Consider the following 27,956-nt stretch of genomic DNA (forward strand, 5'->3'; position numbering starts at 1 on the left):
TGTGATGCTACACAAGTCCGAACTTCGAGCAGCGCCCCTCCCATGGGAGTCCCCTTTTATGGCGCTTCACATAAAACTGCTCTGTTGTGTTATATTAAAAATCAGAAAAACAGAAAAGAGAGAGAGAGAGAGAGAGAGAAAAAAGAAAACAAATAATGCGTGGAGCATTGCTTGCCTGGCAGATCTCTGGTAAGCAGGATTTCGCTAGCATAAAACAACATTTAATATTTCATTTCTAAATGTACATTGGCCATAAAACTACACATTTTTAACAACATATACATCCTCTTTTATGAATATGTTTAAATAGAAGTGAATATATGCATACAATATTGCATTGAGCAGAAAGGAAGACAGGATGAAACCTGATACGCCACAGGATCTGAACTGACTCAGATAGCCTATCTTAAGACGTTTCTAAGGAAAACAAACCTCTCCAAAAACTACAGAAAATTATATTATAAATATTGGCACAGCAATAAAAATAATTTCGTTTATTATTTTGAAAAAAAAAAATAAAAATAAAATAAAATTAAAATAGTTTAAGAAATTTCAATTATAAATATATTTTTATTATATTATTGAATTAAATTATTAAATTAAATTATTTTATTATATTATTGAATTTAAATTCGCATGGATTTTATTGAAAATCCTTTGACGTAATGCCAAAGGTTTCTTTAATAAAAAATAAAAAATAAAATATCCCTTCCCTAAACCGTTTTACAGGGTATCGCCTAGACAGCTAATAGCCAACTAAATGATAAAGTGCAATCTGAGCGCCGTTTAGAGTAATAAAAAGAAGCACAAACCGCTTAAATGCGTTCACTTGGAATGCAATTAAAATATAAAATCCCGATGCTGGCAGATTGTTCAGATGAGCGTACTATCTGTGTGGTAAACAATGCTCCAAGAGAGGGACGGAGAAAAGGGCGCGTGGGTGCAGTGATGGGTATTTTAGAGTGTAAAGTTTTCACATTTTTCATCGACTTAAGCGAGTGAATGTAAATAGAAAGTCGGGACGGGCCTTAATGAACTCGCCGCACAGGACTCAAGCAAATCAACGGCACAGAAAAATGTCAAATAACAACTCAAATAAATAACAGATAAGAGACATAAGCGCGACTGTGAAACAAAGGACACACTGAAGGAGGCTGCATAGGCTTTGTTCCCGTTGCTGTTGTTGTTGTTGTTGTTGATTTCATTCATGGCATCCTCGCTGCGAGAACGCACTGATGTGAGCCGAGCTGTAAATAAGAAAAACGATAAAGCCACTTACCCAATTTCTCGCCGCACAGAACATAGTCAAAGGACTGCGTCAATATCAAGGACAGTAGTGCGAGTCCTAGGCGCAGGCATCCGCACCGAGAACGAGTACGGGTCTGTGTGGGTCGTAGCTCCATTTTCATCTCCGTCTCCGTCTCCGTCTCCATCTCCATTTCCATTTCTATCTCTATCGCCATCTCGCCGCCCTCGCCGTTTGGGGCGTGGCTAGGAGCAGTTAGGAATGCGACGCCCTTAGTTAGACAAAGGATTTCCCTATTAAGTTAGATGCTCTTTGCAAGTCCCACGCACAATTCGTTTGCGCAATTCGACAGCCGACAACAGCCGCCGCCGCTCATCTGCAATTAGAGTGGAGCCGCGACGTTTTGGGGCTGTTGGGCCTTTGCTCTCTGTCCGCTGCTTAAATAGACTTCTTTCCGCTTCGATTCACGCTTTCAGCCAACAGCTGCATCAGAGCATATGGTAATAGACCCGACTGAAGGCACCAGTTCAATTGACTGAATGTGCCCTGCCCGAGCTGCTAGATTCCTCCTTCTGCCTGGCCGCCTTCAAATTGTTAGTAAATATTGCATAAATAGAGCACTGTCCTTTTGTTGTTTTCCTTCGCTCGTCTTATCTTTAATTCAATACTCTTTGGGCCAATTACAGACGTTGCGTTGGCTGTGACTCTCATTGTAGTCTAGATCTGAAAAAAGACATAAAGTGTTTTAACTGTCTAGACTTCATTATTTTCTCAAATTTAACTTTCTCTTTTACAGTTATTTTTATGGATTCAGAAAAGTTTTCATATGAACTAAAACTTTGGGCAAATCTTTTGTCAATTTATCATAATAATTTGGTATATATATTTTTTTATTTAAGAGCTTACCATTCCTTGGTTTATTTATGTAATCCAATGTGAGCTGTGATTTGCTCGTCAATGTAAGCTAATATCTCGAGGCAGTCGAGCCCTGGACGCATTCAATCAAAGTCACAGCTAAGCTCGTTTCTCTTGTCCAATTTCTTGACAATTTGGCTTAGTATTTATTTTTGGCCACGCCGTAGTATCACTATGAAGATATCGCACAATTTCTCGTTTCGTCATTGGGCTTACAAAACTTTCTCAGAATCGTTCGAAATCTGTTTTCTATCGAGCACAGACACAAACAAATGAATATTTATACACTTGTATTTATGATTATTTATCACTTAAGTAGCCTTGGCTGTTGTTTGCTTGGCTGAATCTATTTGTAATGGAGCCCAGAGGACCCTTTTGGCTGGGTTCCGTTAACAACACATTTCACTCGCCCGAGGACATTAATTCGCTGAGTCGCCGACAAGGGGAGTTAGCTGCGATTCAAATTTGGTTCTCACTGATTTGGCATCGACCCCTTCAATCGCAATTTGCGGAAAATTATGGCCAAACAATTTTCACAATTTCATCCACATATTTGCGAATTGGTAGAAAAACAAAACCATTTCGCACACAAGCTTCATTGCGGCCAACAAAATAAGTTGAGTCACGACAAGATTGCTTTAACTTTCTCAAACTTGTAGTATTTTCTCAATTCTTGTAGTTTGAGTCTTGCCTTAGACTTTTCGCATTTCAATTTTTAGCTGGTTCACTTTCACTCTCTCTTTGACCTTTTTTTTGATATTTTGTTTCACTTTATGCATTTGATGCTTGATTGATTGATTTATTCCATTTCAATTCCGAAATTGTTTTCCAAAAATTGTACTTGCACTTGTTCAATTCACTTTCACGGCAACGGAAACGTCCCACTGGCTGCGTTGGGAACACGTAAAAATTGGGAACCGCCAGGCTCGGCGGGGTCTGTTGGTCGCTAGCGTCCGATAGACTGAGATTTGCTCTGACTGTGGTGCGAAACGAGGCAGGACTGAAGCCAAGCACTTGGCATAGAAACGAGTCAAGTACTTGAACGACGCACGATGTACGAGCCAAGATAAGGATGCTTTCCGAATGCTCGTGCAGAGATTGCGAGATGCGAGATGCTGAGGCACTTCAACAAATTTAAGAGCATCGCGAACAGACTGCCAAAGCTTTTGCCTGTGCAGCGCTGGAGCTCTAGTCGCACTGCTCTAACAGCACTCGCCCAGCTGCCCGTGCGTGCGAGCAGTACAGCTAGCTGGGCCCACTGAGAGCACAGCAGGCTGCAAGAGCTTTCCAGCTCAACTCCATGGCAAGCTGGGACACACGCAGCAGTCGTCAATGAACAATGACAACATCGAATTGACAATGCTCGACTTTGATAGCCAGAGCTAGCGGAATATGGCATTAAATATTCCTCAATTTAAACTAAACAGAGAGTTTGCGAAATTTAAATGAGGCCTACATATATATGTATTAGATTAAAAGGGATTAGTTGGGCTTTGTTTAATGAATTTTACTAATTTACGAACAATAAGCCAATTAGCTGAATGAACATTGCACGCATCCACCTTTAACACTTCTCACTCCTCCTCTCAACGGCTCAAAGTCCCACTCATATCATTGTAATTCAGCAGCGAGATGCTGATTGAGTCTTAAAGTGATTTAAGTCATTAAGCGTCTAAAGTTTTATTGGTCACGGCCGTGGCAGGCAGCCAGCGTAACTTTGTGGGATAACTTTGAGGTTTACACAGCCCTGTACCTTGTTTATCTAAACGTATCTATTTGCTTAATGTCTGTTTAACAGCATAAATGACATTGACGCGCTGCCAAGTCCCTAACAGGGCTAACTACCCAGAAGTTTTTCCATGTCTGAATATTGCCCTGCTCTGTATTATAAACGTTATCAGCAGCAATGCTGTTATGATAGAATATCTCATTTAACGCAGTCGGCCTTGGAGCATATCCTCTTATGGTTTTCCCCATTGGCAAGCCACCTGCGAGCGGCTCTTCGTTGAGCTCTTTAAATATGTAAATTGCGTGTAGACTCAAAAAACAATTAGGGAATCGAATAGACAACAACTCAAAGAAGGAGCTACGCCTGAAATTATATAGACATTAATGCATACGGAAGAAGTTAGATTAGAATTGAGTTAAATTAGTTAAGATGCATGAGATAAGTTTTCGCTCTGACACATATCCAAACTTCTGCTAATTGATTAGTTTACTGCGCAATAATTTTTGTGGCCAAATAACTTGAGTGAGCTTGGAATTACTTGACAATAAAAACCCAATCAATTGGTCAACCCTCAAGTATTTAACTATTTACGAATATTTCAGCTATTCACTGAAGGGAAAAAAACACAACCGAAAAGAAGAATATTCAGAAATTCCACATAAATCGGTCGTTTGATTGTGTCCTTGTCAGCAGCAGGAGCAGTAGCAGTAGCAGGAGCAGGAGCAGTTCTCCTGCCAAGTTGCATAATGAAATTCATGGTGCACTCTAGGGACTGGTCTTAAACTCTAAAGTGTTGGGGCTCGCCATCGGACAAACGGCGGCGAACAAAACCCATTAAATAGTTTCTTAACAAAATAAGGACAGTTGAGCTGGCAGAACCCAAAAACTTCAAGTCGAAGACCTTCTCGGGGCACAATGTTGGGCTGCATGTGTTGACACCTAATAAAGGACGGCGGCAACTTTGTGATATTTTGTGATTGTTTCTCGTTAAATAAAAATACCGTTGGCAATATTTCTGTGGCTGTTTCGCTTTTGGTTTACTCTATTAATCCCTTGTTGGCATTTAACCAAATGTTTGCCGCTTTGCATACTTTCAGCTCTGCGTCTTCATTGTGATGGGCGCAATTTACAAAATTGAATTTTTTCCCTACACTGACAGCAGGATACGAGGGACTTTAATGTACGTCTATACATATATATTTGTATGTGTGTATAAATGTTTAGTACGTCTCATGTCACAGCACACAAATTGCCAACAACAAATCTAGATTTTGACTAACATAAAGTACACAGTGAAAGCTAAACATAAATGTGTAAGTAAATTGTACATTGATTAAGCCGCTAGGCTCTTAGTCTAAGCAATGTACTGTGATTAAATTATCTATAGAAATTATATGAATATATGTGCCACTACATATTAAAGCAGTAATATAACCTAGTTTTGAAAATATAAACCTTCATGTACATATCCTCTTATATCCTTCGTGCATTCGTCTATCTATCTGTTTATCTGCTCACCTGTCCATTTCTATGCTGATTAGAAAGTAAATGTAAAATCCTAGGAACTACCTATTTTAATTTTATGTAGATACTGCTATACTGTATACAACAAACAGTTCAAGTTTCTCGATTTCTCAGAATATTTACTTTTTATTGATAAAAATTGATGACCCGATAAGCATAAGCATTATTTTTCTCATCAAATACATTGAATTTCTCATATTAAAGACCAAAGTCTTAAGCTTTAGTATATATAAACAGAATTTTATTTCATATTCTATGGGCTCTATGGGCTTCATAAAATCATGCATCTCAAATCGATTATCCCATGTTATTAATCTATATACATATGTAGCAATGTATATATGTATATATATTAATATATATCAAACACTGGGTCAGCAACTAGTATAATACATAAAAAGAAAAAAGAAAAACATTTTATTTGTTGTGAATTGGCATTTTTATTTGATTGATTTCATATCGAATAAACGAATAAACTTTGTTTTCGTAGTTGTACATTTGTACATTTGTACGTTTGGGCTATAATTGTGCGCTCATTTGGCAGGAAATTATGGAATTTGTCATAAAGCGATTGAAGCAGCTGTTCACGCAGAGCAGAGTAGGCGAAGGGCAGCTTGTCAAGTTTTGAAAGCTCATTGAAGAGTCATCGTGGAAGCAAGGCTGACGATCCTTTCGTAACCGTGGCAATTCAATTTGCACGGCTTATAGGCATTTGGACGAACAATGCCGTCATATATATGGAAGGTGGCACTGAATACCAGCCATCGTTCTCGACATGCCGACACATTCGCATTCATTTGGTAAATGTAAATGAGTCTCCAATTGTCTCTGGCAATCAACAACAACAACAACGATAACAACAATGTTGATGGTCGCGATAACCACGACACCCATCGAGTAATTGTCAGTTTTATTTCGCTTTGTCATTTTAACGAAGTTCCAGCATCTTTTGGAACTCAAGCGGGCGGAAAGCCGATGTCGTGTACCACAATGTCCTTTTGTGTTCTTACACCCGGGCAAATTAATAAAACAAAGTGCGGTTAAACAGTCATAAACGGTATTCCTTTGTGTAAATACAAATATAAATATAAATATGTTTATCTATTTCCATATGCACTTTGCATGTAGAAGAAATGGATTTGGGTTTCTTGTGGGCTCAGAAAGTGTAGCAAATCCTTTCAAATTAGTCACATTGCTTCAAGTCTTTAAATCAGAAACTTTAACTAAAATGGCGAATGGTTAAGAAACGATTTGTTGGTGGGACCTGCGCTTAAAATACATTCACACTGCTGCACCTTTTCCTGCCCAGCAAAGCGGCAAACATCGAAGCTTATACGTAAGTAAAGGACTCGCCCATTACTGCGCAAAGGTTTAACCATCTACATCTGGAGCTCATAGCTCATAGCTGGTAACTGGTTGCTGATGGCTGCTAGCTGGCCAAGCCCATGCAGCGTATGCAAAAGCCCGTGTGTGCACACATTACCATAGATGGTTGGCCTCCTCTTGGTGTCGTTGTTTCTTTTGGAGTTGTCTAGACGACCGAATCACGGGGGCAACTGTCCTTTCACACATGTGCGGATACAGCGCTTGGGCGATGCATGCGCCAGCACGCAAACAATACATATGCTGGTTATCCTTTGAGCTGCACTTTGCCTGACGCAGTTGCTCATTTCTTCGGCCAACGTCAGCCGTGTCAGACCTACCTACCAACGCGGAGCGTCTCCTTTGAACCAGCGCTTGCGTGAACATTTCCTTACACAGTGCCAGTGATTTTTGTGCGTGTTACAAGAAGTGAATTCAATTATGGCTCTTATCTTATTATGGCTGTTGACTGAATTCATGCTGGCCCAAGCGCTGCAGAACATTTTCAGCCCACAAAATCACGGTGAGTTCTTTGCGCTGTGAGAGTCACAGCAGTTGACTTGGAAAAAGAAAGAAAGCAGAAAATATTGTCTGACTTAGTTAATTTATAAACAAAACACAAGATTATTATTCGAAAATTTGACATCAGATAACAAAGCCATAAAGCCTTCATTTGTGTCTGCAACAGAGAGCATTTATAAATCAATCATATATAATTATATTCTATACATGTAATAAAATGTGAACACCTTAAGAGGAAGAAGTGTTTAATGGAGTTAATTAAAGAACTTAAATAATTTTATTTATACTATATTGTGTTTAATATTAGGTATCCTACGATTTCATATTTGTGACTCTTACTATTTAATATATTCAATATACAATACGTATGCATATAATCTATTGTACATAGAATATGTGTACAAATAAATAAATAATATTTGATAAAAGAGTTAGTTAGTTGTTAGAATCTTCAACAATTATGCCAGGATACAAACAAAAATCTTTTTATTTCTTAGAGAACTTCGTTTTTAGCTCATATTGTGTATATTCATAGGAAGTACCAATATATATAAGGCACTTCAAAATACATATGTATATATAATATATTCTATAGTTGGAATAATTTAAAAAATACTATTTTTTTCTGATTTCAACTTAGGTAAAAAGTTTCGGTTGCAGCCTTCAATTAAACAGAGAATCCTTGCAGCCTGCTACACCCTGTGTTAAAAGTTTTGTAAGCTCGAATATTAACCACTTTCAAACGAAGCTTTTAAGCTCGACAGGTTCCGTTATTCAATTTAAGCTTTTGCAGTGTTGTAAAAGGGATTTTGATATTGTATTTCACGTGTTTAGTAAGCTTTTATTGAAACTGCATTTATCCAAGGATATTATAAAATATATATCGCGAACTATTATTCTATGGCCACTAAACGGACAATCAATTTGATAATGAACTTTATTTGTTATTCAAATTTCGTAACATATTCATGGCGCCTTTAAAATGGAAGAAATGCAAGAAGATATGAAAGAAATATGCAGCACGACCTCGCGTCCGCCTGCTCAGCGTCAGCCACATCAAACATTGTCCACAGTCGCCGACTCGGAAAGTTTTTCATAAGAAGCACCAATATATAGATATATCTATGTATACATATTTAACACATATGTGTAGACGCGTCCCGACTCATTTAAAGCGGCATTCGCTATTTCCCCCAGAATCGAGTCAGTTTCACTTTAAATTCTGTGAGCGCTTCGTTTTCAAATTATTCAAACTCATGAGGCGCACGGGAAGGGCGACCGAGTGTCATAAAAACAAATATTTCGGGTAGCTCCCGACGAGGGCAGCGACCATCTATGACAATCTACTTACAAGTCACATAAAATCAATCAGAATTGTGAAGCGCAGCGGATGCACATGTGTGTGTGTGTGTATGCAAGCGCCTTATAGAGGGGAAGAGAGAGAGAGTGTGTGTGTGTGTGTAAGTGTGGGGAATGCCTGGAGCAATTAGTGACGCTCGATATAAGTAAACAGATGTTAATTTCATGGCCATTCGTAAATCAAGCTCCAGACACTCTACTAGCACTAGAGTAAGAGCATACAGCAAGTCGAACAAGCAAACATTCAAGTGGATTTTACATGCTCCTATTGAGTACCATAAAATCAACACATTGAACACCTAAGGAATTTCAACTACTCGAGACACCCACAAGCGGTTGGAGGCGAAACTTGAGCTGCAGTCTGCCAAGGTTCGAGCTCAATAAGAATTTAGTGCATTGAGCTAACCATTAAATATAGCTTATTTCTGATTGCTGCAATTACAAAAGATATTGACGCATTGCACAAGTTTTGCACGACTGATGATTTATTATTAATTATTTTCTCGAAATTCCACAAAATGCCCACAATGCACACAATGCTGTCATAGTCGGGTAACAATGACATATAGAGGGAGAGTAGTGCATAATGTGGAAATTCTAATTAGGTTAAATAAATAACAATCATATAATCATTTAAGACGCTTTAACGTGCGGCCTACTGATATGTGTCACTTTTCGGGACAATTTTCGAATGTTATGCAAATTACATTCTGCAAGCCAGACACCCCCCACACACTCCCACACACACACACACACACACACACACACAAAATCACGCAACGACAAGGACTTAAAGGTAGACATGTAAATGGATTATTATAACACTCGATGAACAGGGATCAAGTGACACACTTAATGGGAATCACTCTTTGCTGTTCGAATTGCGCCACTTTAAGTTGCAAAACTTTATCAACAGCGTTTTTCCCTCTGCTCCGCCCTGCCTAAATGCTTGAATAAAGAGCTATTGCTGGCATTGCTGGCAGACGAGAGAAGAAACAACATCTCCATTGATGTCAGTCGGTTGACTGGCTGGCTGGCTGGCTGGCTAGTGTGCTGTATGGTTGATCCTATTGCCTGCTTGCTGGCGAGTGGCGAGTCCCTTTGCCGGTTGTCGGATATTCAACTAAGTAAATTATGCAAATTCTTATGGCCGAAATGCCTACTTGGCATTTTACGTTTGAAATGCCGGCCGAGCCCGAGCCCGAGCGTCGAGTAAAGCGAAACGAACCAGAAATCGGACGCAGACTTTTGGGCAACAGACAGTTGTCAAGGGCGATATGCGGATGGCTGGGATCGAAGGGCTCCATGGGCTCGAAGGGCTCGAAGGACTCGAGGGGCGGTCGAACATTCACAGACACTTTTGAGTGGCAGCCGCACGCTGATTGCTGTAAACGATCCAACTAATATATTCAAAAGTTGCCATTTATGCATGCAAACATATTCGTATGCACATGAACAGGAGCCATTTGCCGTTTGGACAAGTTCATTTATGGCAACGTTGATAAAAAGTAAACAAGGCCCCAATTTTGTAAAGCACTTGACAGATGTTTGATTGTGCTGCTGCCCAAATTATATATTACACCAGCAGCAGCAGCAGCAGCAGCAGCAACAACATCAAACATGATACAATATCGCTTGTCGTCTGCATTCATATATAGTATAATAGATGTTGCCCAACCGCCTCACAGCTATAGAGCGACACTCTCGGGGGGATGGCAATCTGAAAACAGTCCCAGTTGGCCAACTACATATGAATACAACGAATCTGGCCCACTCCCAGAGCCCACACACACACACACACACACACACGCACACTTGTATTGTCTGTATGCATAGTACATGCATTTCCCATACCCATTACCCATTGACAATCCCCCAGGTCCATCGCAGTCCGTGTTCGGTATACGCACCGAGCTTTACGGGGCCTCAAAATCCACATAAGCAACATCTGTAGGGCGCTTACGGCGAGCGGCAGAGGCTGAGCGCCATGTGTGGTAGTTAAATTGAATTGAGAGCTTTGTTATCGCACTGACAGAATTATGATGCGATAATGCTCCTAATGACCTGTTTTCGTTGTCAACTTCGTTTAAAAATAAACTAAAACTGTGAAATTTAATTAAGGCGCCGTGCGGCAGGCAAAAGGCGCAAAATCATTTTGGTCAAGCGATAAATTCAATTTAACACCCATTTTGTTTGAAACACACAAAAATAGCTCGCAATCAGTTCGCACCCTAGGGCACACACACACACACACACACACACATACACTATAGCACATCCGCACGGACACTCCCTCAGCTCGGCCCATTTGCCACAAATCCCACCCACAATCAAGCCAACATAAACGTTAGCACTTTCACGTGTGCCTCACTGCCAGGGGTTGCAACCACTTATGCTTAAACAATCCTGCGGCCGTTTTTATTGTAGCATGTATTCAATAGACTCGCAACTTAACATGATTATCATATTGTTTCTAGATTGCGGTCGGTGCAAACTTTATAACTGTTTAGGCAGTTTTGCAGAACTTCACATGCGGCGAGACTAAAGTAATTTACAAAGTACTTGAATCATTCTCGAATGAGCCAACTTTTTAAACTCATAATCAAACGCTGCTGATTAGTATCAGCTGCAGCTTTGGGCTTTTATGCGAAAATTATGCGTTTTATGCGTCTAATGACACATCGAATGGGGGGAGGCGGGAGACAGAGAGAGCGAGCTAGCTAATATACATATGTGCACATGTATGTATGCATGCGCCATTAGGACCACCTTGTACACATTGTTCCGCCAATTTCTCAGCATGCCATGCCGTGCTGGGGCTCGACTCTGCTGGCAAGCACCAAGTCAAACGCGAAACAGAAGATGTACGCCATGCGACAATGGCACAAAGTGCCATGCATGGTGTTTCTGCCTACCTACCGAACACAGCTGGGGTAGACAACTCAACCGAAAACAACGACTATTACTAGCAGCAGCAGCAGCAGCAGCAGCAACACCAGCAGACCCATCACACCAGAGGTGCGGCATGCCCCATAAGTAGCAAGTAGCACAACGCTCGCAGACCTACGACAAACCGCAGACGCAGTCATCGAATTCGCACCACGCCACCTCACTACCCACCTCAGCCCCCTGCCCCCGCTCCTGCTCCTGTCTCTGCCTCTAACTCTCCTACTTCTCTTGGCCAAACAAAGGGCGCTGACAACGTTGGCGGCTCAAACAAAGGCGTGTGCGCCGGTCGCCACGGAGGGCATAATATGATAGGGTGAAACACAATGTATGCAAGCGTAAATGCATGCGACTGTATATATATTACTATATATGCATATATTACTCTATGTATTGGTGTGCATGTGTGTGCCTGTGTAATGTGCATAGTGCACACTGTAAGCCACAACAGTTGCTGGCCGGCTAGTTGACAAGTGGACTTTATTGACGGCAATGGTGTCAGAGCGTGCTGATTAAACAGTTTGAATATGTGTGGGTCCATTAACGTCATTATAAGCTTAATTTACAAATTATAATTAGCTTTAAAATAATTCACTTAAATCACGGCGAGGCAAATGCGACCGCCAAAATAAATCAAAATTGAAAAATTTGATTTCAATTAAAATTTAACTAAAAAATTCGAGTAATTTCATGGCTCGAATTTCAATTCAGATAACTAAATTATTGGTAGCTATTTTTTAAATAATTTATATTTATTCATAATAATTGTATTATTAGAAGTAATATTTAGTAATAACCTTCCTTAAATAATTTTCAATCATCGATTTGATGTGGCAATTTCGTACATTTTCTGCTTTGGCTTAAAGATAAATCAGTTTTTCTTCTACAAACTTAACGAATCGCATAAATTGAAACATCAACTTTGTGTTAAATGAGACTCTATTTTTGCTCAGTACGACGCTCCCCCGACCCATCAAATCAACTCTAAACCAATCTGTTCCACCCAATGAGCGCCACCACATTTGTTGGTGCGACAAAGAAACCGCGCTCACCAGCTCCGATGCCCCACACACTCACCACACATAAACGCACACACATACACACTCACACACACACACCGCACAATCACATGGACGTAATTACATAGGAAAACCAAGGCAGCCAGACGAGTATGCTCAAAGGGACGCAGTGCTCTATGCCATGGATAGAGCAACAGAAAACTAACCGCAGCTGCACGTGTGGGCCAGACGATGGAAGTGGCAAGTTTGCCGCACGTGGCTTCAACGGAACAGCGGAAGGGAAGGCAAAAACGCCAACAAGACGCTCCCGCTCATCGTTACAGCGAAGCAGACGAGCAGCGAGCAGCGGAGCAGCCGAAACATGTTGGGAAAAAAGTCAGCAGACAAGCCCACTGTATGTGGTGTCGCATTGTAGTGAAAGTGTGTCTCACACACATACGCACACACACGCATACTCACACACTCATACATACGCACAACCGCACCCTCACTCACGTGTGTGTCTTGTTTGCTGGGTAAGAAAAACTACATGGCATGCTTCAACGTCAAGCGTATCCCGCCTTATCAACAGGCGGCAGGGCGGGACTGATATAAGCGAAAGGAAGAGCCCAGACAGGCCCACAAAAATCTGAATTAGGCGGTGTGCCGCCACCATAGCCCGACGCGCTTCCCCACCGTCACCCCTTGCTTGCCGACCGTCCCGCATCCCCCATCCCGCGACTCGCGTCTCACGTCTCTTGTGTCCGTGTCATGTGCCATTACCCTCCACGTCGATCGGCAGGATTCGGAGCATGTCGCCTTAGTTACACATACATATCAGCACGCATATGTGTGGGTGTGTGAATGTAAAAAAAAAAAAAAAAAGAAGTGTTCGTTTGTTTCTTTGTGAGCGGTTGAGCGGCTGTTGGTGTCGGTGTCGCCCTCCACAACGTAATTTATTTTTGGCGCAATTGCGGAAGAGAAGGCAGCGCCAGTCACACCGCTCTTGTGTTCAACACATCAGGACTAGGGAGCAGAACCCGTCAGGTCGGACCAGCAGCAGAACCAGGACGCTGACTGTAGTCGACGTATCTTTCGCACTCTCTGCTTGCATCACTCTCACTCCCTCTATCTCTCTCTCTCTCTCTGGGTTCCTTTCGGTATGGCAGCATGTGAGGACATTAAGTGTATTCCACATGAGTGGATTTGCCGAGATTCGCGATTCACAGCGTGTTAGGTGTTTAACTTGGTTCAAAGCGAAATCACTTGCGGCTGTCTGCTGTCCCTACTCCAAACTCTGTTTGACACTCCGCCCTCGTCCTGGTAGGATGCACCTACGCAAAGAGAGCTTAAAACGTCAATGGCGAAACATTAATGTCATTATCAATTCGCCTCGACTACCCATTGGCATTTTGTCCCTGCATTTTGCAGAAATATTCTGATTTACTTTAGCACATGTCCACATATATTCCGAGGTTCCATGACAGATCAGTGCTACTATTGGTGCGATTAATCGCTTATTGCAGCAGGACTATTTAGTAAATAATTCTACTATAATTTTACTTGTATTCTAAGAGTCTCATATGTTACTCTATCTTTCTTTTCTTGTATAAAGAGATTCTACTTAATGTTTTAATAAGTTTGTATACCAATTGAAAATAGTAAATGTGGGTTTCATGACTAGTACGAGAGTCTCTTACTTTCCCTTTAGTTTCACGAATATTCTAAACAATTTTTATAGGTTTTTTTTTTTTTTTTTTTTTTTTTTTTTTTTTTTTTTTTATTTCGCATTTGATATTGCAACTGAGAGACAGTAGAATAAGTAAATCATATACTGCATAATTGATTGAAATCCGTTGTGAAATACAAATTACAGCTCTCTCTATTATTAAAATTTTGATTGTAGAATATGAGTTTTCTAGTGTGATGGGTTTTAGTTATTTTTGCTGCGCATAAAAACCAATATCAAAATCCAATCAAATTAAATCAGCCAACGAACAAATTCCAGTTCTGCTGAGAGATAATTCGCTCTAATAGAAACAGATGTGCTCTTGAATAAAATGCAAATTATTAACTTTTGCATTATGATAATGAATCGGCTATCGAATATTATAAAAATAATATTTAAAATAAAAGAAGTGAACAGCTGGCAAACAATAGATGATTAGGTCGATAGTCATAGCAGCATATGCTTAATATGCTGAGTAAATATGTAGAAATACATTATATATATATGTATGTATATGCGCATATATTTATTATTTATACATGGCCATTTTGCATGCGGTGGGACTTATCGTTAACAATGCATTTGGCTTGAACACGAACAGTTTCCAATTTGTTTATTTTATGGCTGCCAATTTGTGCGAAATGTTAAGTAAACATGAATTATTTGTCGACTCTGTCAGTGAGGGGCAGCAGCAGGAGAATAGCTCTCTACTCTTTGCTGTACGTGTGGAACTCCTGTTTAAATGAGGATATTGAGCGCGAGTGCTACATAGCTCTTGGCCAAATGTGCGTCCATTTTTAGAAAATTGAGCTGCACTCGATTCATCTTTTATCAAGTCCCTGCGAGTCGGGCGGGGCTGGTGACGGCATTTGTACAGAGAGGCCTCCGGCGTAAGCTTCAATTTCATGCCAAACTTGTCGCGCCGCCAAGCCAGCAGGCAGACAGGTGCAAATTTGTGGCACAGTCGGCTCTGATGCCGGCAGCGGCATCATTATCATTGCCAACGACATTGCGTCATTAAACGAGATGCTCAACAGCCGGAAAGTCAAATGTCCTTGCGCATCAACGAGCTGATCGCAGTCCCAATTGCTGTTTACCGTCAGCACAGCCATTCGCATGCCCATATATGTGTCTCTGTGCCACGTACATACATACATATATGTATATGTGTGTGTGTGTGTGTGTGTGGCGGATGCAACACTAAAGCTCTGGCATGTAAATTCAACTGCGATTTCACTTGCCTAAACGATTCAGTATGCACGAGAGTATATTTATCACAAGTCCATGGCACGAGCTGCTGAGAGTTGCACAGCTGTGAAGCTCATCAGGACATACTTTCACTAATACTTTCACTGGCCAGCCACACGGACCGCACAATTGCCGCATGGCGACTGAGCTGTAAATTTATGGCATGCATTTGTTTTGCACTACCCGATTTGATTAATGTTGTGACAGCTTTACAAGTGTCGCGCCCCGAGCAGTCGCTGTGCAGGCGAGGCCAAAGTTCGTAAAGGGATTCATCATTTACACAAACAGTTGTCTGAATGTCCTGCTTATATACATATACATAAATGTATATATGTATGTATGTATGTATGTGTGTTGCTTACTAAAAGCTTGTTGACTAGGTAGACAGCACATAAATATCAAATATAACACTTTGGCATACGCTCAATTTGCTTGAATGGCAGACGTATTCCCTTTGGTAATTGTTTCCTAAATCGAAATATGAAAACTTGTTTGTCCGTTTGTACGATAATAAAGCAAACTTGTCTATAGAGATGTGTGTGTGTATGTTTTGTTGGGTGGCCTTCACTTATATTATGTATACGAGATTTCTCTCTGTGTAAATCATTTATTTTACCGTCCGTCCATCCGTCTGTCAGTTGGTTTGCTTGGCATTGCCTTGACTTCTTGTCGCGGACTCTACGCTCTGCCACAATGATTGAGGCGTTTATATAATCCGTTTGTCATGCCCTCTGACAAAAGCTAATTGTCGCTAGTGTCGGCTATTCGACTAAGTATGTGTGTGTGTGTGTGTGTGTGTGGGTGGCTGTGGGTGTAGCTCTGGGTGGGCTTTGTCCATGTCTATGGGAAAGGACTCGCAAATGGTTTTATTGTGACATTTCATTTTTACGCCCTGTGAATGCAGATGGTCTTGATTAATTATCGCCAAACTGTCGAGCTGACGGGCCACTGGCAAAGAGTTGGCTGCCTGATTTTGGCGTTCTGCGACAGTAGACGGCAAATGTGCCCGATGTGGGCTTCCATGCAAAAGCAGCACATACACACACACACGCACGCTCATACAGATGCCTATGCCAATATAAATTCGTCTGTATATGTATGTGTGTGTGTGTGTGTATGTGTTGTAAATTGGGTAAGCTATACTTGCAACTTGTTGTTGCCAGAGCTGGAGCTCACGGCGTGTCAGCGATAATCAGTTGGCAACAAAAGTTTTAAGCGTGAACTCAACCGCAATTTCCGCTTCACCAAGATAAACGACGCGTCGTCAACGGCAACTCCGGCGCCAGATTCAGAGCCAGGACCAGAGGCAGTGCCATAGCCAGAGCCAGAGCCAGAGCCAGCCAGCCAGGGCCAGAGTAGTCGAGAGTGCGGATGGGGCTTAACGTGTAGGCGCCACATTCAATTGTTTACCAAACAATAATTTATTCAAAATGAACATTTAAATAGGTGGCTGTCGTTGAATATTCATTATATGTACATTTAAACATGAAATCACTCGATGCGATTGAGCGCTCCGTTTGGTCACAGTTTTCATTTGCTTCCCTCCACATTTAGGGCTGAGAATAAATTCACGCATCTGCTTAACTGGGCCACGACTCTCGACCTTCACTCGGTAAGGCAGTACGTTTCACATCCTATATATACACATATGTGCAATACATATACATATAGTATATCAAATGAAGTCCATGCATGCCTGCATGCATACATATGTTATATGCAAATACATGTCATTCGAATTAAATTCGAAATAAGTGCATTTACTTCAATCAGAGCTTACACATATGTATCTGCGTGTGAGGATGGTCAAATGAATGTCGAATCGCAATTAAAATCCGCATCTCACAATCACAATTGCCAAACCAATCACTCGAATGCATATCGGATGGCGAAATTTCAATCAGACGTAACACCGCATCGATTTAATCACCGATGCTCAATCGACCCAGCGACACAAATAAACAGGCCAAAGGCTTGGCCTCAGGTTCAACAAACACATATCTGCATACACATATACATATGTGTGTATGCATGTATGTGTATGTGCACGTGGCGGCATGTTAACCTTTAACCGGTCGATCAGCGCCTGACATTGTCTGTGGGTCGGCAATCGGAATATATTTATCTTGGTCTTATGCAAATGGCCCGGAGCGTCTGACAGTCATGAGAATCGCCTGCTTAGACATGATTCAAATTCATTTTATCAAGTCCTCCACTCACGCACACATACAGTCGCCCAAGTGCACATAAGGACATTGTTGTATAGTTCTGTTTACATGTGGCAGCAGCAACGTGTGTGTAAGTAGTACTTACTATTTAAGAGTTGCATACATACATACATACATACATACATACATACATACATATGTACATTGAAAGCCAGCCAAAATGAAGTTTGCATTGATTCATGTGTAATGTGTGTGCAGGAGAAACACATTTAGCTCTAAATTGAATGTAAAGAGAAAAAATCATTGTCAACGTCAATTGCTTGGCTAATAATGCTCAACTGAATTATTTCATGGAAAAAGGAAAATGAACAATGGCATTCCATTAATTTCATTTAATGAATGAAGACTTGAGCTCACATTGCCAGACACTCGAAGCTCTTCATTTAATTCACATTGGTCCAATTGGTTGTTTACAGTTCACACACGTGAAAAGAGTTTCTCTTAACACCCTGTTGTTGTCAATAGTTACATAAATTAGAATTAAATTAGGTCTTCAAAACGTCTAATATGGCCAGTTGGAGTGACCGTTAGAAAATGTGTTGCGCATTCTGGTATAAGAGTTTCCAAATAAAGTCTCTCTCTTGCTGGCACTCACTCGGCAGGCAACATGTTGCGCTTAGCAACATGCTGCTGGCAACATGTGCAGTATGAGTCTAGAGAGTGAGAGAGGAAAACAACAATTGCCAAGCATTCACGAAAGTTTAAAATACTTTAGCTCTGACCTGCACAATAAAACGGGGCTAAAAGTGTTTAAAATAGTCAACAAATTAGCTGTATTATTTATATACTCAGAATGCATGAGTATACGAATAATGCAGCTTTGGTTTTTAGCATATTTGTTTTCCTCGTTGTACGGCAATGAATGAATAATTATTTTAAATTATATTTGCGCACTTTAGATTGCTATGGTGAGAGAGTTAATCGTATGAATTATATACTTTATTTATTGATTTGTACTCATACTTTAAAAAAAAAAAGTAATAATATGAATAATATTAATAAAATAGAAAACATAGACAAATCAAGTTACGTTTCATTGCATAACATGATATTGTATATTTCATTTGTAAATTCAAATAATTTATTGATAATATGACAAATTAATCATTGATTGGCTTAGCTACAAATATAACCTACTATTCATAAATTAAACAGAACACCCATTCGTTTGTTCTCTCAACATAACAACTTTCAATTGATCTCCTGCTTTCACTCTTGGATCATAGCAAGCGTTAGCAACATGTTGCCGAGCTAATGTTGCTAAGGGTTGAAATCGCTTTTCGGCGCTCTCTCTCTCTCTCACTCTGAGCACGAGCGCTGGCAAGTTTGTTGCCAGTGTCGTACGGCTCATTGTGCGTGCTCGTGAGGGAAGCGCGCCAGTCTAACGGGACCAGTGGATACGTAGACATCGACGCGCGGTTGCTGCTCTTCTACTTGATGTGTTCGTAATGGGCGCCCGACGTTCCCATCGTTCGTACTGTAAGTGTTGTGTGCCTATCGCTGGCTGTGCTGGTGCTGCTCCTGCTGCTGGTGTTCTTCCTTCTGCTATTACCGCTGCTGCCCTCGTCCGCTGCCCTCTGTCGCTGTCGCTGTCGCTGTTGCTGTCGGCGTGACATCAGCATCACCACAGATGCTGTTGACACGTTCGAAGGCCATCGGCAATAGCAGTCGCCGCAGCGGGGTGGCCAAAGCTCGTGAGTGTTCGGCGTTCGGCGTTTTTGGCAAGCAAAGCGTTTGCGGTCGCGAATTTCAAAAGTAGAGCGCCAAAATGCCGTGAGAGCCGCGTATCTTTGCCCGTCTCTATCAGCATCTCCACATTCGCGTTCGCCTCCGCTCCGTGCCTTTCCGTTCCGGCGTCGCCTTAAATCCTGCCAATAAACGCAATGCGGCAACTGCCTCCGCCCCGGTGCGGTGCGCCTTGCCGTGTTATTTGTGCAATGCGTATAAAATATGCCACTCGGCCCAGTGGAAACGTGCTAATTATAATATGCTAATGCCTTGTTTGTGTGTGTGTGTGTGTATGTGTGCCTGTGCCTCTGCCTGTAGCTGAGTGTGTGCCACTGTGTGCGAGTGTGTGTGCGCGCTATCGCCGCAGAGTGCAACTTGTGAAATTGGCCAAAAATTGTGCGACCGCAGCCCAGAGGCGTCCACCTAGACTGAGGCGCTGCCTGCTCAGCCAGCGACAGTGGCTGCTGCCACCGTGGCGATGTATAAATATTTGGCACACAACGAGCGCCGAGCGTCGAGCCAAAGCCGACAAAACGAAAGCAACAAAAGCAATTATGCAAATATTGCGAAAATAACGGCAACAGAATGTTTCATTGTGCACGTGTGCATGTGTGAGCGGGTGAGAGTGTGTGTGTGCTTGTGCGTTCTCGTGTGAATGTGTGTAAGAGTGTGAGTGTGAATGTGAGCTCTCTTATATGCGCTAGCCAACTCGAATTGATTAGCATAAACGGATGCGGTCCTGCCTGTTTTTTTTTTACCCCTACCGAACGCACTTTAACAAATTGTATATGCAACACACAAACACACACACCCTCGCATACACACAGCTGAGCTGTTGTGTGATTGCGTTGTGCACAATTAGCGCCAAAGTCCACAAAATCGACTAATCAAACAAAGGGACGCCAACAACGGGAAACTCAAATTAAATTGGGGGGATTTTTCACGCCTCTGCTGACGTTGCCGGCAAACAGAGGCATAGACGTCGACGTCGACGACAACGCCGACGGCCGACGGCCGACAGCGTCTGCGTTGCTTCGTAGGGCCGCATCATTCGCAAAATACGCGCGTAATCTATTTTCATCGCTCGACTTATTTTAATCTAGATGCGGCCCTCCTCCACGGTTTATACTCGGGCCGAGTGGCTGGCTAACTGGCGGTGCAGAGGGCTTCTTCTCGCTGTCTGTCTCAATCTCAGTTTCGCTGTGCACAGTGCAGCAGCACGGTGGGGGAAGGGTGTTGGAACGAGGAGGCGAAGAAAAAGAAGAAGCCCCGTCTGGCTGCCGCATCAATTTGAGGCTTTGCATTCTCCGTTGCGAAATTAAAAGTAATTTTTAAGGATTTATCACGGATTTGCAGCATCATCGCCGGCATCCTGACTGTGCGAAAATTCGTTATATTTTTTCTTTTTTATTTCCCGTTCGGTTTTTGGATTCAGATTATAAATTGATATTAATACGCGTAATTTACATTGCTGCCACTTACCGCAGTCGCAAAACGATGTCACTGTCGTTGTAGCAGTAGCTGTAGCTATGCCACTGCCACTGCCACTGCCAGTGGCACTCGAGCCACTCCCAGTCATGTCTCTGTCACTGTCACAAATCCCGACGGCCGTCCCCTTCCCTCTGTCGGCGCCATCGGCCCCGCCTTCGACTGAATTTATCGCGGACAGCATCAGTTTCGAGCAGCGCGTGTAATTAAATTATCGCAAGTTTATCGCGAAAGATGAGAAAGTATCCAACGGAAAATGGGGACGCCTGCCGCCAAAGCCAAAAAGTCTGGGCGCCAAACTGAAATCTCAGTCAGTACTGAGTTAATTACGTGCTTGGATTTTCAGCAACTTTAAGCATAATCATATCATGCTTCCCTAAACAATCTTATTACGGACAGACAGGCAATCCGTAGCTAAGCAGCAAGCATGCAGCAAGCATGCAAGCATGCAACATGCAACTTGCAGCTAGCTGCTAATAAAAATGCTGTTTGCACTCAAAGGGCATCTCAAGCCAACTTAGGAGCACGAGCCAACGTATAAAGGAGCATGAGCTCATTAATCCACTTGATATAGGTATATATGTTAATACTTGAAGTGGAGTTGACTAGTTGCCAGGATACGATTTATGATTACTACCACCTATGGCACCCCACCAACACAATAGAATCTCAGTTACTAACCTGGCCTGGTTAATGCAAATTGATGCGTAGACAACACATATCCCCACACAATGCTGTCATATGCAAACAGGCAGCTCAGACATTTACGTTGAACACATTAACTCCTTTGATATGTTTTTGGCCTTTATAAAGTTGAAAGCAACATTAAATGGAATTAATATTAAATGTGTTTTCCTCTTTAAAATACACTCATGCAGTAGTACATCCATATTTTATATTACATTTTTAATAACTGCTAGTAAAATACCGTTTTTAAATACTTTTTTTTTTTTTTTGTTTTTAAGCATGTTTTAACCCGAGCTTAATGCCTGCATTGATACATGCGCAAGTCAAATACCCTGTAAATGCATTAAGCACGCGGAAGGTAGTCTGATTCGCAATATGAAGTATTAAAAAATAGCAAAGGTTGCTTTGATTTATACAAATTGCTTAACTATGATATCTGTGGCATATGAAAAAGCTTTCTGCGTTTTCCATGTTAAGAGTGGTCTGAAGATTCTCTATCCAGAAAAGCATTACTTTACGTGTTTACAGATTTTTATTTGACTTTGTCAGACTAATTCTCACATAAATCACTTTACGACTCTGAATCTCACTTACAAATTTATTTATAGACCCTTTTAAAACCTTTCTCTTTTTGACTACGTCTCAATTAATAAATTGTCTGCAGCTTCTCAGTCTAGGGCACCTTATACTTTCCAATTTCTCCATTCAAAGCACCCCCATCTACAAATCGAGCATATTAATAATAATAAAAGTTGTCCCACTCTAGGGTATCTTCAAGACGCATACAAAGTGGCGTAGGCAATTACTTGCTTTCTTTTACTTATACACAGTTATACACAGTCACTGTTTCTGCTGCCCTCCTTTTAACATTGTTTTTCTTTCATTGTACATTTGCGAATGGTTTATTTACATTATTTTTATATTTCACTTTTTTAATATATACACACAGCATGTGGATGCGTTGAGGGCAAAATAAAGGAGTCGCCTTCCAGCTGCTGATGGGCATTTATATACATTTTCCGGGGTTTTCACTTGGTTTGCACTTTTCCTCGTTTCGCCATTTACTCCAGTTTTTCATTCTTTTCTGTGCCTTCTTTATTATTATTAAACCAAAATAAATTGTTCGATTGTTTGCTCGACACAGTGTTACTTTTTAAAGGCCTCCAGTGCCGGCCGCCAGTCACCGGATCCCACCGGGCACAAGGGGAGCAATAGAAATATGATGTTCCCCTTTTCGGTGGCAGCGAGGACCCGCAGCGTGTGTTCACATCGCATTGAACACATGTTATATTTTCTTTTTGTTTTCGTAAGCAGTTTCTTGTCCCTTAACCAATTCTATGCCTTCGCATCGTTCCCGCTCCAGCTCCATCTCCAGCTCCTGCTCCAACTACTGTTCCTGCTCCTGCTCCTGCTCCTGCTCGTTCTGCTGGTTCTGCTGCTGATGTTCGCCCCAGCTTCTAACAATCACAATCAGACCCTGCCGTCGCGACGGTTGGTTTGTTTGCTTGTTTGCACATTCTTAACTGGCAATCAGGAGCTGCTTACCGAACCCCTCCAAATTGTGGGCCTACCAAGTATATGCGTGCGTGCGCGCGTGTGCGTGTGTGTGATTGTTGTAGAACTTTTGTCATTTTGCTAATTTACCATTATTTACTTGTTGTTTTGTTTGGCATCGGCCCAAACAATATTCTCTGCATAATTGAGGGAATCTGTCATAGACGAATATGCAACAGCCAAGGGACAGCTCGCACACATGCGATTCCTGTCGAAAATCTGCTAAATAAGGCCAATTGAAAATAATGAAATAGCCTGACATGTGGCTGGATAAGCAATACCGTAAATTGATTGCAATTAAATCAATTTCAATTTAATTGCCATTCGACTTTTGACTTTTCCCTTTTCCCGTTTCGCTTTTTGCTTTTCCCTGTTGACTTCTGACTTCTGGCTCCTGGCCACGTTTGCGATTTGATCAGGTTGTAATCAGCTGTTTATTTTGTGAAGCTCTGCTAATATTATATTCATGCAGTTGATCTGATAGAGACTCAGCAGCGATTCCCCATCGAGTTGTCTGTGTGGGTGTGTGTGTATGTGTGAGTGTGTCTGTTGAGTCAACGTAACTAGGTCAGGGGATTAACTTTGTTAATAATAAAACACATAATATTGCTCCTGCAGCTGCCTCGAACGAATTCGTTCACTTTAATCAGCAGCTGGCTTTAAAATGTTCGTTAAGCGCCAGCGTTGAAGGTGGACGAGCTTTGCTCTTAGATGGAGTAGCCGAGCAGGAGTCGGGGCGGCAGGGATGGGGTGTATTTGCGGGTCGTTCTGATTTCGTTCGCAACGCAGAGTTTTCGACGCTGCCAAGGAATCTCCTGAATTATTTATGACAATTAAGTTGTAATTTCATTTTATTGCCTTCAACAGAGCCAACATTTCACCGCCGGCTTCCCCGTCTGGCCCCGCCACAACCCGCTTGCTGCTTGCTGCTTGCTGCTCGCTACTTGCCTCAGCTGTTCAGCTGGCAGTTCGTGGTGTTTGTCCTCGACTCGGCGCTTTCGAATATGTAGTAGTTCGTCTGCTCCAGCTTTGGACTCCACCAGGGCGGCTGCTGGCGCTTTGTTCTTTCGCCATTTGACGCAGCTGCGCAGCGTCCCGTCCGCATGACCATCGCCTCACGCCATCTTATGGCCGTTCCGGGCCCCTTTCATTTTACTTTCGCCAAATGCCATCGTAAAGCGGAAAATGTATGTTTTTGCCCTTGATGCCACGAACCACTTTTTGTTAAGTTTCACTCGTTTGTTTTCCTTTGCTTTTTATTTTATTTCATTTTATTTCATTTTATGTTATTTTGTGGCTCACGCACTTTATTATATGAGCGCGTATATTTTCATATAATGTGTGTAAGATGTGCCCAGGTAAAGGCAAAGGAACTGCTGCAGGTACAGGTACCTCTATGGGTACAGTTTGAGGTGGCCACGATGTTACATTTTTGGCATTAATAACATTTTTCGTGCACTTGTTAGGATGAGTTTTTCGTTTTTCTGGAAATAGCTGAAAGAGATATCAAATAATTCAATAGATATGCCCGAAAAATACCACCAACAGAATTCCAGCAAAATTAATTACAATTGTTTGGAAATTAAGTAAAGCTCGCCGCTACCTTTATTGAAATATCATGGCAAAGCCCCGGCACACTTTCATTTGGCGTAGCGAGAGATTAATGCCTGAGCCCGTGCATAAAAACCCACGCTGTAAAAGTAATAAAGGACAAAGGCAATTGTGGTCAGCATGACTGGACTAACTATGCCCTCATCAAGCCTAAGCCCGGGCAGTTAGCTCGCTCTCCCACTCTCCCCCTCTCCCACTCTCACGTCTTTCCGCTCCTGCGCTAGGCCACATTTAATATGGGGCATATTCCGCACAGCGCAGATGCTCCGAGATTTGCACGAACCCTGATCAATTATTTAGTGTGTGAGGGCAGTGGTAGCGTCGTCTATGTCTCTGGTCTTGTCACGTGGCTGGTTTGTGATTTTTGTCTACGTGGAGCATGTACCAAACATTATTTAATAACACATTCTAGTTAGCAATGAAGGCTGTACGAGACCCGCTAACCAAATTAGTCAGTGTCCGTACTTTGGACACCTCCAGTACCACCGACACACAGTCGGCGTTGGCGCTTTCGCTGTGCTCTGTGCCGTTTAATAGGCCCGCAGCTGGGGCCCCAAGTTGCAGCTGGCGGCTCCTTGAGTCGGAGAGAGGCATTGCACTGTCAAAAGTTTTTGACACGTACAACGACTAAAGTTTTCAGCGGTGGGCAGGACATAAATAAACACGCCCTTGTCGTTGCCTCATTCCCATGCCCACGGCCACCGCCCACCACCCACTGCGCACCGCCCACCGCCCACATCTACCTCCTCGTGCCTGCGCTTGGAATTCTGCCTGGGCGTGGAGGGAATGGTATAGGAAGAGAGTTCCGCCGAGCGACCGGAACGTGACCAGAAGCCGGCCAGCGGTTGCTCACGTGGCCAATTGCCTGGGCCTGTTTCGTCCGATTTGTCCTTTGATGCTGCTCGGCTCGTAAATTTTTCAACAAGTTTTTATTATGGCTGCGTGTCCTTGCACAAAAAAGTAAAAAAAAAATAAACAAAATCCAACGCCCCCAACTCATTCACTCACACACACATACACGTACGTATTTTTCGTGATTGCGACGGGCTCTTTTTTTCGTTATTTATTTAATAAAATTTAGGAATATGCCTGGAAATAATTTATGGTGCTGGAATTTGCACATTAATCCTGCGAAATGTTGCCAAATTATTGAGCCAATAAATATTTACCTTGCTCACTGCCCAGCAGCCCCATGCAACCGCACTCGCTCTACACCACTCTCTCTCTCTCTCTCTAGCATTATCTCTCTCTCGCACACACGCACTTTCTCGGTAACCACCTACGAAAAGTTTTCAATCCCCGTTGGGTCTGCTGACGTTAAGCCATAATTTTGATTTAGACCTCTGAAAGCCGTTTCAGATTCCTTAAGCGTGCATTTATCTCTTTCGAACACTGTTGTCGACAGCCGGCATAGCAAAAGGGTTCTGCTCCTTCATCTTCTATCTGTCTATCTATCTAAAACAACGAAAATTACCATATTCGGAATCCTATCTGCCGAGGCCATCAATCACAGTCTGTGAATATGAATTTTGTATTTTGGACCAATTTGCCCAGTTGTAAGAGATTTATGAGCGCACTGAAGATGAAAATACAAATACATATATGTATGTGTATACACGTACCTTGTCAGCCAGCCATATTTTGGGCAAATCAAACTGCATTGCAAAGGTAAATTGCTGTTGATGCGAACCAACTTGGCCTTATGCCCAATTTCACATTGCATTCGGGCTAGCTGCAGCGATGAACTGCATCAATCAGCGAGCAGTGCACCGACTATAATTTAAATTTACACTCGCATCACGTACAAATTTCACACATTTTTCGATGCATTTTCAACTGGCTGCGGCCAAAAACCGCTGATGAGTTTTATGCCTCTGAATTTTTGTGTTTTGTGGCTAACTAGTTCAGCGCGTGCGAGTGTATGTTGAAAGCGCGATTGATTTCAATCGTCTCTATATACAAATCGCACAAACAAACAACAACAGCAAAAAAACCGACAGGCTGGCCATTTTCCATGGCATTTTGGTGGCGGCATTTAAGTTCGCTGACCGACAAATTTCAATATGAATTCAATTTTCCGCTAAATTGAACTGAGCACAAAAGATGAGCAAATTACGAGCGCAAGTTTACGCTTAAATAAATTCAAATAAATAAACTATACGCAGCCCGACTTGTTAGTGGCAACAGCTAACATCCGTCTAGTTCGTACTTTCCAGTGCGCTGCCCTAACCACAAGCCCAACTCAATAAGAAAACAGAAAACGAAAAGAAAAAAAAAAAAACCCCAACATGCTTCGCCCTCAAGTGGACTTGCTTGCAGCTTGCGGCAGCGGATGCCGGCCAAGATGAAAGTTAAAATATTCGTATATATTAATTTCTGTAGCTGCAAAAAGAAAGCAAAACATGGAAAAGCCATAAACCAAAGTTCAGCGGAAAGTTCATCATCATGAGTGGTGGCTGCAACAGCCACTACAAAACCTTCAACAAGCACCAATGGCCAAAAGCAAAATCAACTAAAAACGCCTGCGACGGCACGTCAAAATCCGACAGATTCAGATACAGATACAAAGGCGAACCAAAGACAAACCCCGACTGCGCTGCCCATGCCCATGCCCCAGTCCATGCCCCAGCCCGTGCTCGTGCCTCGTGCCTCGGCCCGATGCCGAGCCGTCTGCAGCTGCAGCTCCTAGAAGGATCTATAATGGTGTCACTAGTGGCAGCAGAGGGTTCCATGGCGTTGGCCATGTGCGGCGTGTGCGGGCCGGGCACGAAGCACTTTCCGCTCAGTTTGCAAAATATGAAGTTTGCTTTCGAAAGTTTGCGGTTTTTGGGCTTCTTGCGGGCGAACAATAAGAAAACGTTGAGAAATACATTAAGCCAACATAAAGAAGCATTTGCCAGCCAAGCGGGGCCAGCTAAGCATATGCACGTGTGTGCGTGTTCGTGTGAGTGGGAGTGGAATTGCAAGTGTGAGTGTGAGTGTGAGTGTGAGTGCTTGTCTAAGTGTGTGCTAGTGTGTGCTTTCAGCCAACACACTCAGTCATAGCTCTCAGAATAACAAGGGATTTGTTTGGTCTCTACAC

At 42.2% G+C, this 27,956-nt stretch overlaps 3 protein-coding genes across 8 annotated transcripts in view; 2 read left to right on the top strand and 1 right to left on the bottom strand.

Moving 5' to 3' along the window:
• LOC115563833 (uncharacterized) overlaps window positions 1–3,174 on the bottom strand; it is a 30,908-nt gene extending 27,734 nt beyond the window's left edge. Inside the window, exons 1-2 of the mRNA XM_089256137.1 lie at window positions 2,153–3,174; window positions 1,280–1,969 (exon numbers count right to left, since the gene is read on the bottom strand). Coding sequence (XP_089112263.1) covers window positions 1,280–1,463 — 184 coding nt within the window. The 5' untranslated portion in view covers window positions 1,464–1,969; window positions 2,153–3,174. The remainder of the gene's footprint in view (window positions 1–1,279; window positions 1,970–2,152) is intronic.
• pnt (ETS transcription factor pointed) overlaps window positions 1–27,956 on the top strand; it is a 171,669-nt gene that overhangs the window by 32,990 nt on the left and 110,723 nt on the right. The gene's annotated exons all lie outside the window — the stretch shown is intronic.
• LOC108649190 (uncharacterized) overlaps window positions 19,146–27,956 on the top strand; it is a 31,687-nt gene continuing 22,876 nt past the window's right edge. For 4 of the 6 annotated variants that reach the window (XM_089265248.1, XM_030383945.2, XM_030383942.2 and 1 more), the window contains exon 1: window positions 19,146–19,285. Coding sequence is in view for 1 of the 6 variants with exons in the window: in XM_030383944.2 (XP_030239804.1) it covers window positions 19,255–19,285 (31 nt within the window). In the remaining 5 variants the exon portion in view is untranslated. The remainder of the gene's footprint in view (window positions 19,286–27,956) is intronic. The other 2 variants (XM_089265250.1, XM_089265251.1) reach the window with 2 other exon arrangements.

The sequence above is a fragment of the Drosophila navojoa genome, chromosome 2, assembly GCF_054131105.1.
Source record: "Drosophila navojoa isolate 15081-1374.11 chromosome 2, UAZ_NAV_1.0, whole genome shotgun sequence".
Lineage (NCBI taxonomy): Eukaryota > Metazoa > Arthropoda > Insecta > Diptera > Drosophilidae > Drosophila > Drosophila navojoa.